The following is a 17419-nucleotide window of genomic DNA, read 5'->3' as shown; positions in this document are numbered from 1 at the left end:
CACAAGTCGACTCGTGCAGCGGCTTTCGTGTTCCATTCAATTTGTGTCGCTGACTGTTGTGACCATGGCCTCATTTAATGCATTAGTAATACAGTATTAAAGGAGGCCACGTTGTGACAAAAGCCCCTGGCGCTGAATCGTACGTAAAGGCCTGTTTACAATTTATATACATTATACCTTAACGCGTTCTAGTAAACGTCTGTATGCACGAACGATTTTTTGTGGAAAGGAACATGTTCGAATACAAGAACCAAAATTATGGAACAGGTTCTGTTTCCTGTTAATAATTTAGCATAATAAGTTGGGTGGTTATCCGGAGCATTTTTGCGTTCATTCATTAGACATTTTAGCATGATTTTAGTTCGTACGTGTCCAGGGGCGGATCCAGGATTTTTTTCTGGGAGGGGCACAAGCAAGGCCGTATCCAGGATTTTGTTCTGGGTGGGGCACAAGGATACCTCGTAATACAAAACGAATGCAATGATAAGGGACCGTATAAAAATCTTGCATATTTTTGAGGGTCTGGGGGGGGCACGTGCCCCCGTGCCCCCCCCCTGGATCCGCCTATGTACGTGTCGGTACTTACGTGTGAATGACAATCAGTGAGAATACAACATGGCCGCCGTGCGTAGGACGATACCATACGCAACGTAGAGGTCCCTCTATGATACGAAACGAGCCTGAGCTCCGTTGGATGCGATCTCCACACATGCCTCAATCTCAATGACGCAAATGAATGCTATGCACGGTGACGTGTGAGTTATTTACAACTCAGCGCCTTAAGTGCGATAAATGATAACCTCCAAAAAATCCAGCCCAACCTGTGATGTTTGTGATAATTTAATACATATAGCGATAAGTCGCAGATTCACTCGGTGCTTCTCGTACCGCGGTGAAGGATTTAGCTGAGGCAGTGACTTGTTGAAACTGAACGAAGTAGCTAAGCTTGTATCCCATAAGCACATTCTCTCACTGGCAATCTAGCGACAGTTACGTTCGGTTATTTCAGCTTTACCAGCTCCAGTATATAATCTTTGCTAGCAATGCTCCGTAGAAAAATAATTTACTTGTCTTGAGCCTTTTCCTGAGCGGTCAAGTCACTCAAGAGGGCGTAGCCTGCGGTGTTTCCTCTGCGCCCTGATTATGTAAATGTGACAGCGACGACGGCTAGAGATGACCATCACGTTCTCCTATCACGTTCCGCTGTATCACGCGATCATGTAAGCCACCGTCATCGCGCGTATCATACAGGTACGAGCGCGTGAGGTTGGTATCATTGAGAAATCTGAAGAGCCAATGAAATCCTTCGACACATCTCTGTCCAAGAATGCGTCGTCTGCGGAGTATTTGAAATAACAATAACAAACAACGAAAACATAAAATGGATGCAGTTCAAAGCTAAGTACTTCGCTTCGCCAATAGATAATATTATAATAAAGTACTCGTATTATGGTAAAGTTATGGGGAAAGTGTTGTATTACTTTCCGATGTGTGATAACGTAATCCATTATGCTAATGCTCGCCGGGAGATGCTGCAGTCATTATATTTACTATATCGTAGAGAATGGCCAAAAAGTCGTGATCTTGGATTGAAACTAATTAATGTTGAAATGATAATGGAAGTGTAATCGCGCTAGCGATTTGAATGTAAGTAGTTAATAGTTGATTTCATCATCATCACTGGTCAACAATCCTAGGATTGGTTTGACGCAGCTCTCCACTCAGTTCTCCTAGCAGCTAATCTTTTCACTCCTACGTATTTCTTCTCTTTCACATCTCTCTTTACTTGTTCCATATATTTTGTTCGTTATATAGTTGATTTATGATGATTAAAAAATCGAAAAGGAGTTTAACGATGTTCATGGTGAAACAAAACTCAGTACTATTCCACAAACTTTTATTGTAACAGTCTACTAGTTTCGACGTTTATACCGTCATTATCAAGACTAACCTGTCTGTTAAAATAAAAGTTTGTGGAATAGTTCTGAGTTTTGCTTCATCATGAACATTTCATCGTCCCAACGCCCAAATCAGTTGAGTTTAACGATGTTGATATGTTGGAGAACGTACTTGGCAAATGTTGATAATTAAACTTCGATATAAAGTAATTGACGTTTAAATCACGGATGTACTTCAATTAGCAGTACTTTCCAATTTGCTGTGTGGAAATAAAGCAGCTCTATCGAATTCACTACCGTGCGCATATAACAATTGAACAACGTGGGCAACTATAAAGTCAACAGAGCACTCCAGTTGAAATAATTAAGAATTATATTGGTTTTTAATCGGTTATAGGGCATTTTTAAATTAAATAAACAATAATTGTTTGCTAACATATGCATTTCGTGCTCGTTTTTATGTCAGCATATGCTTGTCACCATGGGTTTCGAACGTGATAGGCCGATGACGCTCGCAGCGTGATAAAGAGAGCGATCACGGTTTCATAATCGCTGTTATCACCTTCCGTCGTGGGAATCGCGTTGCCCCTGGCAACGACATCGCTCTCACCCTTCTCACAGTTACATAATCAGGGCGCAGGTGTGCCACAGGAGGTTAGTTGACTCTGTAGCCTTAGAATGTAACCTATTCTGCTTAGCGGCGTGGTACTGGTCCACACTTTACCTATTCCCTCAAGTGTGCTGCAAGCCTCTCATGCCTCAAAATTTGTAATTCTTCCTCTCCTCGACCAAACGCACCTCGTCATAATTCGACATTTTCGTCGATCGTATTGTCGTTTATGTCATACGGATGTCAGTGGCGGATACAGAAAAAACTCAAGGGGGGGCGCAACATATCTTGAGTTGTCTTTACTTTTATCGTAATAAAAGATGATCAAGTCACAGGCAAAGTATATGAAAATTTTATTTAAAGTGATTATAATCATGTAAAAGACAATGCCATCCTATGATACAAAAAAGTTACAATTGTGGTTTTGTAATGTTCGGCAATACAGGCGGACCCGCAAGGGGGGGGCGCGCGCCCCCTGCGCCCCCCATCTGTATCCGCCACTGGTTTATGATGGCTGCTGCAGAGCGAAAGTTACCCAACCGAAATCAAAACAAGTACCGTGTTTATCGTATTTTAATTCTACTTGGTGTTTTCGCCCACCCCTAAGGATTGTTAAGAATGTGAAATAAGTTGTAAGTTTTAATTTAGGTGAATATTCGGCTAAAATTGGCATTTCGATAAAAGCATGGGCGCTGTTATCGATATAACCGGCAACCAGATTCATTATACAGAAAGCTGTGTCTTTTTTAAACTAGCTTGCTTACGGACAGTAAATATAGGTTTATAGACTTTGAGCATGACGCACATTCGAAATGAGGACTAAATTTCCATGGATACATTAACCATTACTTCCCAAGGAGGAATGAAAAGTTCTTATGACATCATCCCAATGTTATTTTCAAGTCACGGCAAGGTTGTCACAACGTCATCAAAACGGTCCCTTGAAATGACATCCTCTGTGGCTCATGATGATGCCGTCATGATCTTAAATGACTAGCCATCATTTTGACTTCTTCTAAAACAGATTTTACAGGGAAAAAATGCTCAGAAAATTTACCAGGAAGGCCTTCCATTTGCTGTCTGAATGATTTCTGTTATCCCTTGGCCATGAGGCCGCAGATTTATTCACAGGGTTGTATCATAATTTTTTCTATTGCTAAGCCACTCAACAAGAAATGTGTATATTAGGGTATACATTGGAAACTGGTGCCCAGGGTGGGCTTGTAGGGTTACACTCCTGATGGCCGGGAACCAAGACGGAGCCCGCACTCCTCAGGAGAGGGGTGGAGAGGAAGGAAAATGGTAAAGGAAGCGCCGCAGTGATAGTAGCCCAGCAACGCGTCCAGGGTAGGGATAGGGAGGGAAGGGTTTGGGATGGAAGAATCACACACTGTCATCAGGGTATTGAAATTAATATTCTTGAACACATTAATTTTTTTAAGAAACATTACGATAACTCTTTTTAGCTGCAGATACTAGTCTTTTCCTTTTATAGGTTCCCTCTTTTTGTTGACTTCATCCATAACTACAAAACATACTTAACTACAAAAAAGGCGTTGCAGCGCCATCTCTGGATCAAACTACAAACTTGGAATGCAACTTGATTTTAACATTATAACTTTAACACTTTCCCTTGTTGATTAAAGTTGAATTTAACAACATGTTTACAATTACTGTCTCAGACAAAAAAAGTACAAAGTAATTGCTCACTGTCCTTTCTATTTTACATTAGTCCTGTTTTCACACACAAGATCTTCAGACGTTTCTTTGGCAACGGCTTCGTCATGATATCAGCCACTTGATGTTCTGTGGAGATCTGTTGAACTTCAAGCTTGCCTTCTGTCATCTTCCCTCTGATGAAAAAGTGGGAAATGGAATTATGTTTTGTCCTGGGATGAAACTGGGTTTTTAGCCAGTCACACCACTGCTGAGTGGTCAACTTGAATGACTGGAACTTTTATAAGTTGTGTTATTCCTCTGAACAGTCTGCTAAGCCAAAATGCTTCTTTAGCTCCTTCACTTGCTGCGATGATCTCTGCTTCAGTAGTTGAAGTCGCTACGACAGCTTGTCGTTGGCTCATCCATGAAATCGCCCCTCCTGCATACCTAATGATGACTCCAGAGGTTGAACAACCCATTGAAGTGCATCCTCCTAAATCTGCATCTTTGTAGATAGCCAGAAAACCCTCATCTACATTGCTTCGATATACTATCCCCAGATCCAATGTCCCTTCTATGTATCTGAAAACTCTCTTGACTCTTACCACATCCGCTTGAGTTGGATTTTCGATTGTCCTCAAAAGGAATCCGACTCTGTAAGCCAAGTCTGGTCTTGTGCCAAGCATCAAATACATCAGAGCTCCAAGCCTGTAAGGAAATCTTGGTGCCTCATCATCTTTCCCTGATGTGGAAAGTTCTGCACCTTTCAGAATTGTGGTTGATACTGGTCTACATTCTGAAAAATTGAAGTGTTCTAAAATTTGCTCTCTGACTTATCTCAATGAACCTTTCTTCTGGTTGAAATTCAAGGCATAGAAAATAGCTTGCTTTACAATGATCAATTTTTCAATAAAATCTTCCATCTCTTGTATATTTATTGCTACCATCAAGCCATCATCTACATAGATCACTAGTATGATCTTCCTATCATTCCTCTCTTGAATGCATAAACATGGATCGGCATCGCTGGCCTTAAATCCATGTTGATGCAGGAATGCTCCAAGTCGCTTATTCCAGCATCTGGGTTCTTGCTTGAGTCCATAAAGACTTCTCTTCAGCTGACAAACCTTGCTGATTCCATCTTCATATCCTTGAGGCTGCTTCATGAAAATGGTTTCTTCGAGTTCTCCGTAAAGGAGTGCTATCAACATGTCGAATCGTGTCCGGTGCATCTTCTCACTTGCTGCAATGCTGAGCATTGAGCGTATCGTTTACATCTTCACCACTGGACTGAAGGTTTTGCAATAATCGATGTCATGATGTTGACTGAACATCTTAACAACCAATCTCCCCTTGTACTTGTCAATACTGCCATCTGGATTTTTCTTGAGTCGAAATGCCCATTTTCAAGGAATTGCCTTTGCACCTGGTGGAAGCTCTGTCAAAATCCAGGTTTGATTCTCTTTCAATTAAGCAATTTCACGATCAATGGCTTTCTTCCACTCGACTGAATCCTCCCTTCTCAGTGCAACTTCAAAGGTCTCAGGATCCTCCATCACTCGATTGAAGAACTCCTCCACTCTCATGGTGTAATCTTCAAGATGTTTCGGTCTCTTCAAGGTTGATCGATTTCTCAGAAGTGATTCTACATCACTCATTGATGATCATTTCTCGATGTCGATCTGTGGCTCTTCTTCCTTCTCTTTTTTGTCAAATTAGTCTCAGGCCCGATATCTTTCAATGGTAGCTTGACTTCGTCCTTACTCTCTTGGAATTGAACGTCTCTGGACAGGATAACTCTGTGGTTAGTTGGAACATAGACTCTGTATCGCTCATCTCTGTCATATACTATTAGGAATCTTTCCACTGCCTTTTGTCCATCTTTTTCCTCTTTTTGGATGTAATGTGAATGTAGCAGGAGGATCCAATAATATGCAGATGTTTGATTCTTGGTTTCTTTCCCATCCACAGTTCATGAGGACTGACTCCATCTTCTGACGATTTTCCTGTTTTGTTAAGAATGTAAATGGCTATAGTCACTAGCTCTGCCCATATTGCATCAGGATATTCAACTTCACTGTTTGAGTGCTTGAAGATCCTTGCCATTTCGACGATTGTTCGATTCACATGCTCACTTCTACCATTCTGCTGAGGTGTGTTCGGCACTGTCAGTCTGTGTGTGATTCCGCTCTCTGCTAGAATGCACTTAATCCCTTCACAATCAAATCCTCCTCCATTGCCACTGAGTAGCTCTTTAATATTATGCCCAAGTGTCTTTGCATGTGCTAAGAGCTGTTTTAACACAATTTTGACTTCTGACTTTTGTTTAATTACAAAGCCATAACGAAACTTTGTGTAGCTCTCCTTGAACACAACTAGAAATCATTTTTGCTTTAGAAAAGATTCACAAAATGGGCCTACATCATCAGAAGAAAAAAGTTCTCCAGGTCTTGCTGCCTTTCTCCTAGTGCCAAACGGTACATGATGTGACTTGCCAAAAATGCAGGGCTCACTAATTTCTCTTGCCATCTTCACAGTGATACCCTACTCTCTCTTGAGCATCTCTCTCACATGTTGCTTGTCTTGGTGTCCCCGTCTCTCGTGATACAGCTGCAGAGTTGAATTTTCTGCTTCAACAACTTTGACCCATTCTTTATTCTTGGAAACAACTTGTTCAATGGCTGCCTTGTACAGAGTTCTGCCTTTCTTGGGACTTCTGTGCAGAACTACGTTTTCATTAACTTTCAGCCAGCGCTTAGTTGTCGTGGAATGAAATTTGCTATTTTCATTTCTATCTGGGGAGGCAAAACCAAAAACAGGTTTCTAGAAATATTTGGAACGTACCAAGAGTCTCTTGGAGTCATCTTCAAGGCCTATTTTCTTCAGTGAAAGATAAAATTTCAATGGTGCCTTTCCCGATGGCCTTGAGAACTTCACTTCCTGCTGCCTTTGAAACTCCTGGAACTCGACTAACAGATCGGGACAATGCGTCATATGCTTCATCGTTCCATTGTCGATCCACCATCCTGATAAAACTGTTTTGACTTGAAACACATCTTCAGTAATAACACCCACAGCTACATTGTTGTCCACAGTGTTGCTCTGAGGAGCGCTCTTCTGTGGTCGTCCATCAGCAATCCACTTCTTGCGTGAAATTACGCAATGTCATTTCTTCTTGCAGTTGTTACAAGTGTCATTTTCTTTTGACCTCTTTAAACCTTGACGTGACCTTGGTTTTCTGCTCTTCACGAACATTGCTTCTCCTGCAATGTCTCCCCCTGTGCTAACGCTCTTCCCAAAGTTTTGCTTGTACATACACAACTGGGTGATCAGCTCTTCAAAAGTCTTTTCTTCATCTTTCGACAAATTTATCCAGCTGGGTCTGAAATTCTCGTATTCACCCAGTAAAATTTGCAAGACTTGACTTACTAAAATCAGGTCTGGCAGCGCATTTTCATTTTTGGCTTTCAAGCCGTTATTTTGCTCAAACCACAAATTTTTTAACCTCGTGGTATGAGTCAAAACATCCTCTCCATATTCTAGCTAAATGCAAAAAACTCAGTGCATATTTTGAACAGCTGGTCATTGGATGACACCTCAAAATATAACTTTAATGCCTCCCACGCCTCTAGTGCTTTTTCTTTATCCATGATTTTCTCATAAATTACATCAGTCACCGAACTTGAAATGATTGACTTTGAGTAGCTATTTGCCTTACGGATTTCGCTTCCTTCTTGTGCTCTTTGATTTCATCTTCCGCAGCATTTGGCGACAGAGGCTCAGGTTTCACCAATTTACCATCAATTACATCTAGGGCTCCTGTGTGGTAATCTAACAAGTCCTGCAATTTCCTCTTCAAAGTTAGCCAGCCCACCTCTCCAGCCAGGGGTTTGATGTGCTTCGCCAATTCCATTCTTGAAGAACACTGAATTAACGAGACTTCACGGAAAACTTTATCTCGACGTAATTATCACAATGTTGCTAGCAACTCCCTAAGTATTTAAAGGCAACTAGCGTGAGCTTGGCATGCTGCATCCATAATCTATTGAAATTAAAATTCTAGAACACATTAATTTATTTGAGAAACATTGTGATAACTTTTTTAAGCTGCAGATGCTAGTCTTTTTCTTTTCTTTTGGTTCCATCTTTTTGTTGACTCCCTTAGTAACATACATAATCACAAAAGTGGTTACATATGTATGTTACTACAGGATATGTGTGGTTATGTATGTACAGGATACATACTATCAGTTTGGATGGAGTGAGTACTAGGGACTGGGAAGGAGATATTGAAAGCTACTAAAGCGCAATCTCTGATCAATCTACAAACTTGGAATTCAACTTGATTTTAACATTGTAAATTCAACACAATGAGGTCAATAGATAAGAGTATTCAGCGGGGTGTAGTCGCACACATCACCGCTGAAAGTCACAGGTCCATGGCTACATCTTTTGATCAAATAATCACAGATTGTGTAGAAATTTAGCCTCCAATTGTCAATTGTTCATGAAAGATGAGCAATTGAAATTTGAGCGTGACCCCTAAAGAGCCGCAGAGTTAAACGCATGGTGATTTTTATTTTCATCCATAACTCCATTCCTGTATAATGAAAAGTCATGATTTTTCTGGAGCTAATTAGTCCATAATGATCCCACGATTATCATTAACTATTCACTGCATTAAGTACTTCAGCTGCAAAAAAATTAAGTTTACAAAAAAATCTCGCTTGTACCATTTTTCAATGTCAGCATCTACAGGGAAAGGACATGCGAATACAGACTCATGGTTCAGTTTAAAGTAATCATTAATGTATGAGCAAAGATCCTGAGGAAAAAAAAGTCATGAGTCCGGCATACCTTTTACTCAAAAAATTCTTATTCTTGGTCGATGGAAAAAAATGGCATCTTTTTCGGGACACACAGAAATTACATGATGTAGAGGAGAGATAAGCTTATACTTATGGTATTGAACAATATTGGAGCATGCATTATCTCACTATAGTGTTGCTACTGGCTAGTAGAGTAGGAAACACATAAGCAATCATGTGAATGTATGCCCCCACATACTGTTGATTTCGTGAAAAGGAGATGCAGCAGTATGGGCATCAGTAAGAGAATAACGTTACCAATAGGGAAAGAGCTGATTAGAGGATCATTGAGTGAGAAATTAAACAAAATCCTAGTGAAAAATTTGACCTGGAGTGTAGCACTATGTATATGTTGCAGAAATATGAACCCTGTGGGAGGAGGACGAGAAAATAATGTAGGCCTTCAAGATGTTGGTGTGGAGGAGAATAGAGTGGATGAAGTGGACCCAGAGGTAGATGAGCATATACTTGAGTGGAAGGAGGGGAAATATGCAGGATACCATCAGTTTGGATGTAGTGAGTACAGTGAAACCTCGATATAACGACACCCCACGGTGCACTAATAAACACTCGCTATAGCGAATTGTCGCTTTACCGGAGGTGAAGCGAATAATAGTCAATATACCTGTTGCGAACAGATATACAGGAACAGGAGTGGTGCGGCGACAGATAAACATCTATCCGATAAACGTAAGCATAAATCCAGACGAAAGGTGATGTTTTTTTGCATCACTAAATTTCCTTACTCAAATAACGACGAACTATTCAAACAATTTATAAACGCCGCACTGAATAAAAATCATGCAAAGCATTGTTTCGTCAATCATTATATTTATCAAACGACAGTTTACCACATAAATTCGAGACTGAGCACTCCATTAACTTCATTTCTAACAGATCGCTAGCAGTTACAGAGGTTAAGGAGTCTTGATGAAAGTCTTCTGGTGGTGAAACCCTCGCTATGGCGAGAGCCAACACCGAAAGGGTCTCGTAATAACGAATTTTTTAACACGCTTATTATAGGGTCTATTGACGGTGCATCGGCTATCTCTCGTTATAGCGGGGGTCTCGCTATAGCCCGTACTCCTTTTAACGAGGTTCCACTGTACTAGGGACTGGGAAGGAGATATTAAAAACCTCTGTACAGTGTAGAATGCAAGGAAAGAGGGAAAGGAAAAGAATGACCTTGGACTATTTGATGGAATGAAAGGGAGTGGGTCTCATTGTGAATGGAAGAAGCAAGTAGAATTTGGGAGGGGAGGCTTGCACATATGATTCATAAAATGCTCCATGTAAGTGTGAAATATTCAGTTGATTACTCCAATAAAATGAGTGAAGGGGGTTAGGGTTGTGTGATATTAACCTGGCCTCAATTAATACACGAAAGTATATTCGACCACATTTATTCCGATTTTGAGCGATACAGATCTCTCGACACGCGGAAGTCCTTCTCTCTCGCCTTCTCGTCCGCGTCTCTCTCTCGCGGAGCCTTGCTGGCGCTATCTTCCGCGTACCCTGGCGGCAGCGGCAGGGACCTTAGGGTCCCAGGGCAATGACCTCAACCAGGTGGCTGACCTTGGTGATGGCGCTCGTAACGAAGGGCTCCACCATAATGAGCATGAATTTGACCCCCCTTGACCCTTAAAAAGATATTTTCTCTCATGGTAGATTAATCTTTCTTTAATATCACTCCAGGTAGAATGAGATAGCCAAGTGGGTAAAGGGTATAGCTTCTGCCTCAAATGCGCAGGTTTTAATATTGGGTTTAATGGACGTTCACAACAAAAATCCTGTCAGTGTTTGGTGGTTCAAGGAAGGAATTTCCCTCCTTAAAATGGAAATAGTGAACCTGTGGCTTATACTGGGGGAGCTCCACCTTTGCCTACACAAACCATAGAATGAATTTTAGCTCTGAGTGAGTGAATAGCACTATCATAAGATCTAAATAAACGAGTATGGATAAATGAGTCCTCTGTACAACATAGCTAAATTGATCAAATTATAGGTAGATAAGTGTTCCTACCAAAATTGAATCCTCAAAGACTGTGACACAAGATGGGAAGGTCTTTTGGTTCATATGCCCTACCAAACTTAGTAATTTTAGCTCATATAATGACATTTTCAATTTTATATTTATAAATATGTATAAGGCATCTCAATCCTCACATGTGGTGAATACATAATTTTTGTAGGAATGCAGTTAGAAATACTATAAAATTTAGTATGTGCTATTTAATAAAAGGATTATCCTTGAAATATTCCAGACGTACGTAATGCATCATGGTGAACTGGAACTCTCCTGACATTGTGGATTGGAAGAAAGAAGCTACTGATTTCCAGCAGGAGCTTTATGAGAAACTTGGAGATAGGACTTGGGATTACTTCAAAGATAATGAAAGATGGGCCCTGCAGAAAAAAGTTGGCTTCGCATTATATGGTGAACCATCAATATCATGTGATGATGAAAAAGATCTTGGCTACAATGGAGACCAAAAAATTGAAATAGATCGCATATGTAAAATAGTGTATGAAAAGAGTGGTACAAGTGATTTATATGTCGCATTTTTGTTTATTGTGGGAAAGACCCATGAAAACAAATTTCTTATTCCCATTATTAAAGTTCGCAGTGGTGATGATGCTGTATTTTTAGATTCACTTGGTCGTACATACAAAAATTGGTTGGATTTCAAAAATAATAACAAATTACCCAAAAGTTTACTTTGCTATCCTTTAAATGGCACGTATCAATCAAATGGTATGTATGATGTATTGCTTGAATTCTCCACATCGCCAGCTTGCAATGCAGGAGCAAGAGTATGTGGTGTACTTGATAAGACTACTTCTGGAGTGGGCCTTGTTGCAACAGGTGTTGGGCTGGCAGGGTTAGCAATCCCTGTTGCTGCCCCATTGGCAATAGCATCTTCGATAAGCCTTGCTGTGTCTGGAGTATATGGATTATTTCGGGGTTCTCAACATTTGCATGATCGGCATACTCATGAGCAAACCATCTCACCTCGTGATAGTGAGGCTCGAAATTGTTGGCTCTCTGTCCTTGGTGGTGCCTTTGGCATTGGAAGTGCAGTGGCTGTTACTGGAGCAGCAGCTGTGGCAGCAAGAGGTGGCCTGCTTGGGACCACAAGTACCTGTATCATAAATTTTTTAAATTTTGGCTCCTTGTCAATCAATGGCCTTGGCATTGTTAATGGCTTGGCATACCTGGTGGAGAGGGGAGAGAGGGGTGAATTGACCGCACTTGATGTATTTCAGTGGTCAGCTTCTCTTTTCTTTTTTTACAATGCTGCTGTTAATATAAAAACTGCAAATACAATAGTTAAAGACGTGCAGGATGGGATTAAGAGCGAATTTGTTGCTGGTATAGACAGCAAAAGGAGAATGAAAGCTTGGAGGAGATTAAACAGGGAAACTGTGGGTGAGGTTCCAACGATGGAAGGCAATGCCAGGTTAATTAAAGGTATCACCAATATTGGATCAAAAGATGAGTTATTTAGATTAGTCATCAAAGGACAGACAAAGTTTGACAAAGGGATAAAATTCAATGAAGGTGGATTCCTTATTGCGAAAGGGCAGATGTTTTTTGACACAAAAGCTGGAATTAACTATCGCATTAACTACAATGCAGGAGGAAATTTCTTTCATGCACCCAAGGTGAACTCAAGTTGCATTTTGCTGTTAATTCGGGAAACAATGAGGCTTATGAAGGAAGTGACATCAGAAATACAAAGGAACTCTATCATTATTGATGGTAATATAGTTTTGGAGCTGAATGATGACCTTGTGTCTAAACTAAGTGAAGTGTTCTCCAGATATTGTGACCCTGGACAAGATGAAGGTAAGGCAAAAGAAGAAATGGTATCCATGTTATCCCAAGCAGAAAAGTTTGCGAAAGATAGAGGATGCCGAACAAAGAAGACTTTCATTAGTTACTATGAGTTTCTTTTCCTCTACAAAAAAAGGTTGCTGAAAACGAAAATTAGAAAATATGAAGATAACAAGATGGAAGCAAAATCATGGTTTGGTGATGATTATAATGAAGATATATTCAACAATAAATGGAAAGTTCAAAATTCAGAGTGTGTCGAAGAGGAGTTTTTGAGCCAGATTAACAAAGAGATTGAATTTTCAAATGCAGATCTTTTAAGAGAGTTTGATGAACACAATACAGATGTCATGTGTCTCAACGAAGATGGAAGTGTTAAATTTCGTACATGTGCCAAAGCCCTTGTTCAATTTTATCGTTGTTTTGTCATTGATCTTGATGAAAGGCTGAGACTCCAAGATTATTTTAGAACAATTAGAAGAACAGTAGATGAAGAGAGTACAAGATTGCAAATTGATGTAAATAGTAAAAAGTACCTGTATTATGACAACAAAGTGCCAGTTGTTGTTATAGTACAGGAGACAGATGAGGGAAAATACTTTAAGAAAACATCCTTTAAACCATTTAATGCTCCAGAGGAAGGGTCTTGAAAAGTGAAAAATGATACCTGCATGAATTTAATTAAGAATGTTGGAGATATATAGTGTGTGTATTTTTGATAGCATTTAACTTCAGGCTGTTTTAGCTGGCCACATAGCATACACTTTCTTGAAGATGGAATAACACATTGATATCAGTATGTAGGGTGAATGCTAGCATTTAGAAGCAGAAGACCATTTTCCACCTTGTGTCTTTGAAGTGGTTTTTCTTGATTGCAACCAATAAAATGAATAGCTTTCCCAGTTGACAATGCTTGCTAGTGGCAGATGCAGGTCTGCACCCCAACCTTGACCTCTTCAGTCATATAGCTGTATCATAGCAATTATATTTTTTGCTTGCGTTGAACATTCTTTTGCATTTGATTTTCTGAGAATGTAAAAACAATTTACTAGCTGCTTCAAACATATCACAGTTACACCGAGTGGATACTTTTGTTTTCCTAATTTTCTCTTTAGTATGCTTACATTTTATTTACTGAAGCTAAAAATTCACTTTCTTGGTGACAAAAGCTTAAAAAATCCTGTGGCAAGTGTGTAGATGAGGTTATTTATTCATTGGCTTTTATCAAAATCCTGAAATTAATTATGGTTGATAGCTATGTGGAGCTGATATTATGAAATTGTAGCATTTTATGCAATAAGCCACAAAATGAAATAAAAATGAGTATTTTTCATTTGCAAAAAATTGTTGTAACAAAAGAAAGCGCTTAATTATTATTTTTTGGCATTGCCATGAGATACAAAATTTACCTCATATTTTTTGGGCAGTAAGTTGTAACTTCATGTCATTTATGGCTCATGAAAAATGTATGTGACATGAAAGTTGAAGATAAAGGTATCAATGATAATGTAAATTTGAGTACCACAGTGGGTTGATATTTGATGAAAGTTAATGAGATTTCATGTAATTCTAAGGAAATAGTGGCCTCAAGGGGTATATTATGTGCCTTTATAATATGTAATTCATAATATCTCACTTTGTGATCACCATCTGATTGTCAATGTTAGCGCTGCTCTTTCCTAGTGAGTAGACAGGCTAACTCAAGCCTAATCAAAAATTATACTCTGGGTAAAAGTGTAATGTTCTTAACTCAAGAATCACGAATCACTAACATTTTTCTGTAATTTATTTTTCTTATGAAGACTGAGACCAGTTGTTTTCTGTATTAATTTGTTCACTGCAGTGTCTTATTCTGCTCTTTTTCTTGCATTCATTTGCAACGTTTTTGTATATGACATATATTATCAAAGGAAATTAACTGTGATCTTATATATGTACCTAGTTCCTCTTTCATCTGCCTGGAAAATACAGGCTTTGTCCAATGCACCTTTTTGGTAGAGTTCAAGTGCCTTGTGTTTTATTGGGTTGACATTATAATATTTCAAGTGTGTTATAAATTAACCAAAAAGGGATTTTATCATTGTTCACATGAGATCCTGACTGGAGGTGGATTCAGTAGGGACTTTCACTTCTCTTTATAATCCTTGGGAATATAGAAATATGGTTATTTTAATACGTTTTACAGTTTTCCAAATTTTTGCATAGCCATTTTAATATACATGGAATACCTTTACATTGTTCACATTTTCTTGTGGTGGTGGGATGTAGAGTTGCTCGCCTGATAATCCTGATGTCATGGGTCCGAACATAGGTGGATCCAGGGGGGGGCACGGGGGCACTTGCCCCCCCCAGACCCTCAAAAATATGCAAGATTTTTAATACGGTCCCATTATCATTGCGTTCGTTTTGTATTAAGAGGTATCCTTGTGCCCCCCCCCCCCCCTGAACAAAATCCTGGGTACGGCCTTGCTTGTGCCCCTCCCAGAAAAAAATCCTGGATCCGCCCCTGGGTCCGAATACTGGGAGGGTTTTTCAACATCTAGGGCTTGGATGTGCGTAAACACACACAACAAGTTAAATATCAGAAAGGAATTCATAATCCTAATTTTGCTTGTAAAATGAAGTAAAAATGACAAAATACATTTTTACATTTTCACGTAACACACCTTTCCTAAGGTTTTCAAGAGGCCTGTTTTGTTGAAAAGTACTGCGTACCTATAGGGTATACAGCTGTGGCACCATTCAAATGAGTTGTATCATCACCCTCAAAACAATTGTCATTATTTGCACCTGGTCTTAATTGCAGACAGAGACATTATGACTGATTTTTGCTTTACTGCAGTATTAATCAATAATATACCTTTATGGGGGCATGTATTGATTACTCTGAAGGTGCAGTTGTATTCTGTGAATACATATCGTGATGCCATAGGAATTACATCTGATATGGTATGATCACATGGCATACACAAATACCGAATATTATGTGTTTATTTGTACATTCTACATGTTATAGTGATTGATTTCATGCCATTGGTACAACTTTCCTATCATGGTGAACTCTGAAATGTGTATTTTCATTATTGATTGTATATATGAAATGGCCCTCTGAATTTTACAAGGAAATTATTGAATGGCAATATGGATGAAACAGTATTTTATGCTATTTTGCTAATAAATATATTGATCCAATGACAAGAATATTTTATTTTTTGAAAGGATGCACCCCATAGAAAATGGCTGAAGCCTTCACTGAGAATTGAAATGTTATTGATTATTGAATTCCAACGGTGAAATTTGCCATGAAAAATTCATTTGACGTAGCTGGGATTTGAACAAATTCCCAATTGCCTGTCAGGTATGGTACCAGGCATCTATACCACCTCACCATCTTCCTGCAGGATGAATTTATGACTAGGTTTTCTGAATAAGGTTTTCACCTCCCATAGGTACGTATTGTGGCACAGAAAATGGTGGTTGTGCTCATAGAAAACCTTCTTTAGGTGGTATTCAATGACAGCCAGTTTACAAATTACTGCTATAGTAACATTTTACTGCCAGCAGTCAAATCCATCGGCGTATAGATACAAGTTTACTTTACTTTGACCATGATGGAATGATCATATGAATCCATATGGAAATATTGCGGAAAGCAATGGCAAAAGTACCAAAGGCATACCCAGGATCAAAACTAGGGGGCGCAAGCAATCTTTGTTCAAGTTGTAATATTTTTAAGCATGGAAAAGGTGAATGAAACCAATATTTTAAGGAAACTATTACAGCACTTTATTTTTTAAATAATTTGCTTAAAAAATTATTTTAGTTACATGTCTTATACTAATGTCATACTATAACCACGATTATTCAATCCTAGTCCTGATTTTCCCTTAAGACTTTTGCGATTTTTGCTCTCTTGGGGGGGTAGCTGCCATCTACTGCCGCTCGCTGGGTTCACCCATGAAAAGTACCCTTAAAGCCATGTATCCATGACGAAGTTAAATATAAAATCCTGATGGTACCTTCTAATGGAATCCATGTTGAAACCTTAATAGGAACGAGTATCTTGACCCTGAGCCTAAAAATTCAAATCCTTCTTCCCTTTATTTTCTTTCATTACGATGGTCAAGGTGTTGAGCTTCCTTAATTTTTTTCCAGTTCCTCTATCCCATGAGGCCCTAAAACAAAGGGCTGAATGAAGTACACATCTCTTTCAAGCTGAGGCCGCTTTCATGTAAGTGTGTATGGTATTGTGTTCAAATTCAGGGGCGCCGACTTATAATAAATGTTGGGGGGGCCCATATCGGAGGTCTTGCCCCGGGAAGAGGTTAAATTCAAAGTGTGTCGCAGCATCGAAACACAATCATGATTCACACCACCTGATTCAGTTGACCTGCTTAACCTTGTAATTATTTGTTTTAATACTTTGTTGAATTTATTTTAAAAGGTAACTATCGTCAAACATGGGAAATAAAAATTACCAATATATTTTTGTGATTTCACAAAGCATAATATAACTTAATTATTTTCTTGAATTATTGAGGGGGCT

The 17419-nt window shown here is 39.2% G+C and overlaps 2 protein-coding genes across 3 annotated transcripts; one reads left to right on the top strand and one right to left on the bottom strand.

Annotated features, from left to right (window-relative positions):
- Nucleotides 1-720: 720 nt before the first annotated feature.
- On the top strand, nt 721-14926 carry LOC124169134. 2 transcript variants are annotated; one of them, XM_046547637.1, is made up of 4 exons: nt 721-1130; nt 2538-2552; nt 11300-13510; nt 14295-14926. In XM_046547637.1, exons 3-4 carry the CDS (start codon nt 11316-11318, stop codon nt 14308-14310), a joined length of 2211 nt encoding a protein of 736 aa, XP_046403593.1. In that variant the 5' UTR covers nt 721-1130; nt 2538-2552; nt 11300-11315; the 3' UTR covers nt 14311-14926. The 2 variants fall into 2 exon arrangements, with proteins under 2 accessions (XP_046403593.1, XP_046403594.1); XM_046547638.1 differs by having other exon boundaries at nt 11300-14926.
- Nucleotides 4425-5753, bottom strand: LOC124168664 (secreted RxLR effector protein 161-like). Its single transcript, XM_046546928.1, has 2 exons — nt 5651-5753; nt 4425-4963 (listed from the first exon to the last, which is right to left on the bottom strand). The coding sequence occupies exons 1-2, from the start codon at nt 5751-5753 to the stop codon at nt 4425-4427; spliced, it is 642 nt and encodes a 213-aa protein (XP_046402884.1).
- Nucleotides 14927-17419: the final 2493 nt, after the last annotated feature.

Source organism: Ischnura elegans, chromosome 12 (genome assembly GCF_921293095.1).
Source record: "Ischnura elegans chromosome 12, ioIscEleg1.1, whole genome shotgun sequence".
NCBI classification, from domain to species: Eukaryota; Metazoa; Arthropoda; class Insecta; order Odonata; family Coenagrionidae; genus Ischnura; species Ischnura elegans.
This window is presented reverse-complemented; position numbering and strand designations above follow the sequence as displayed.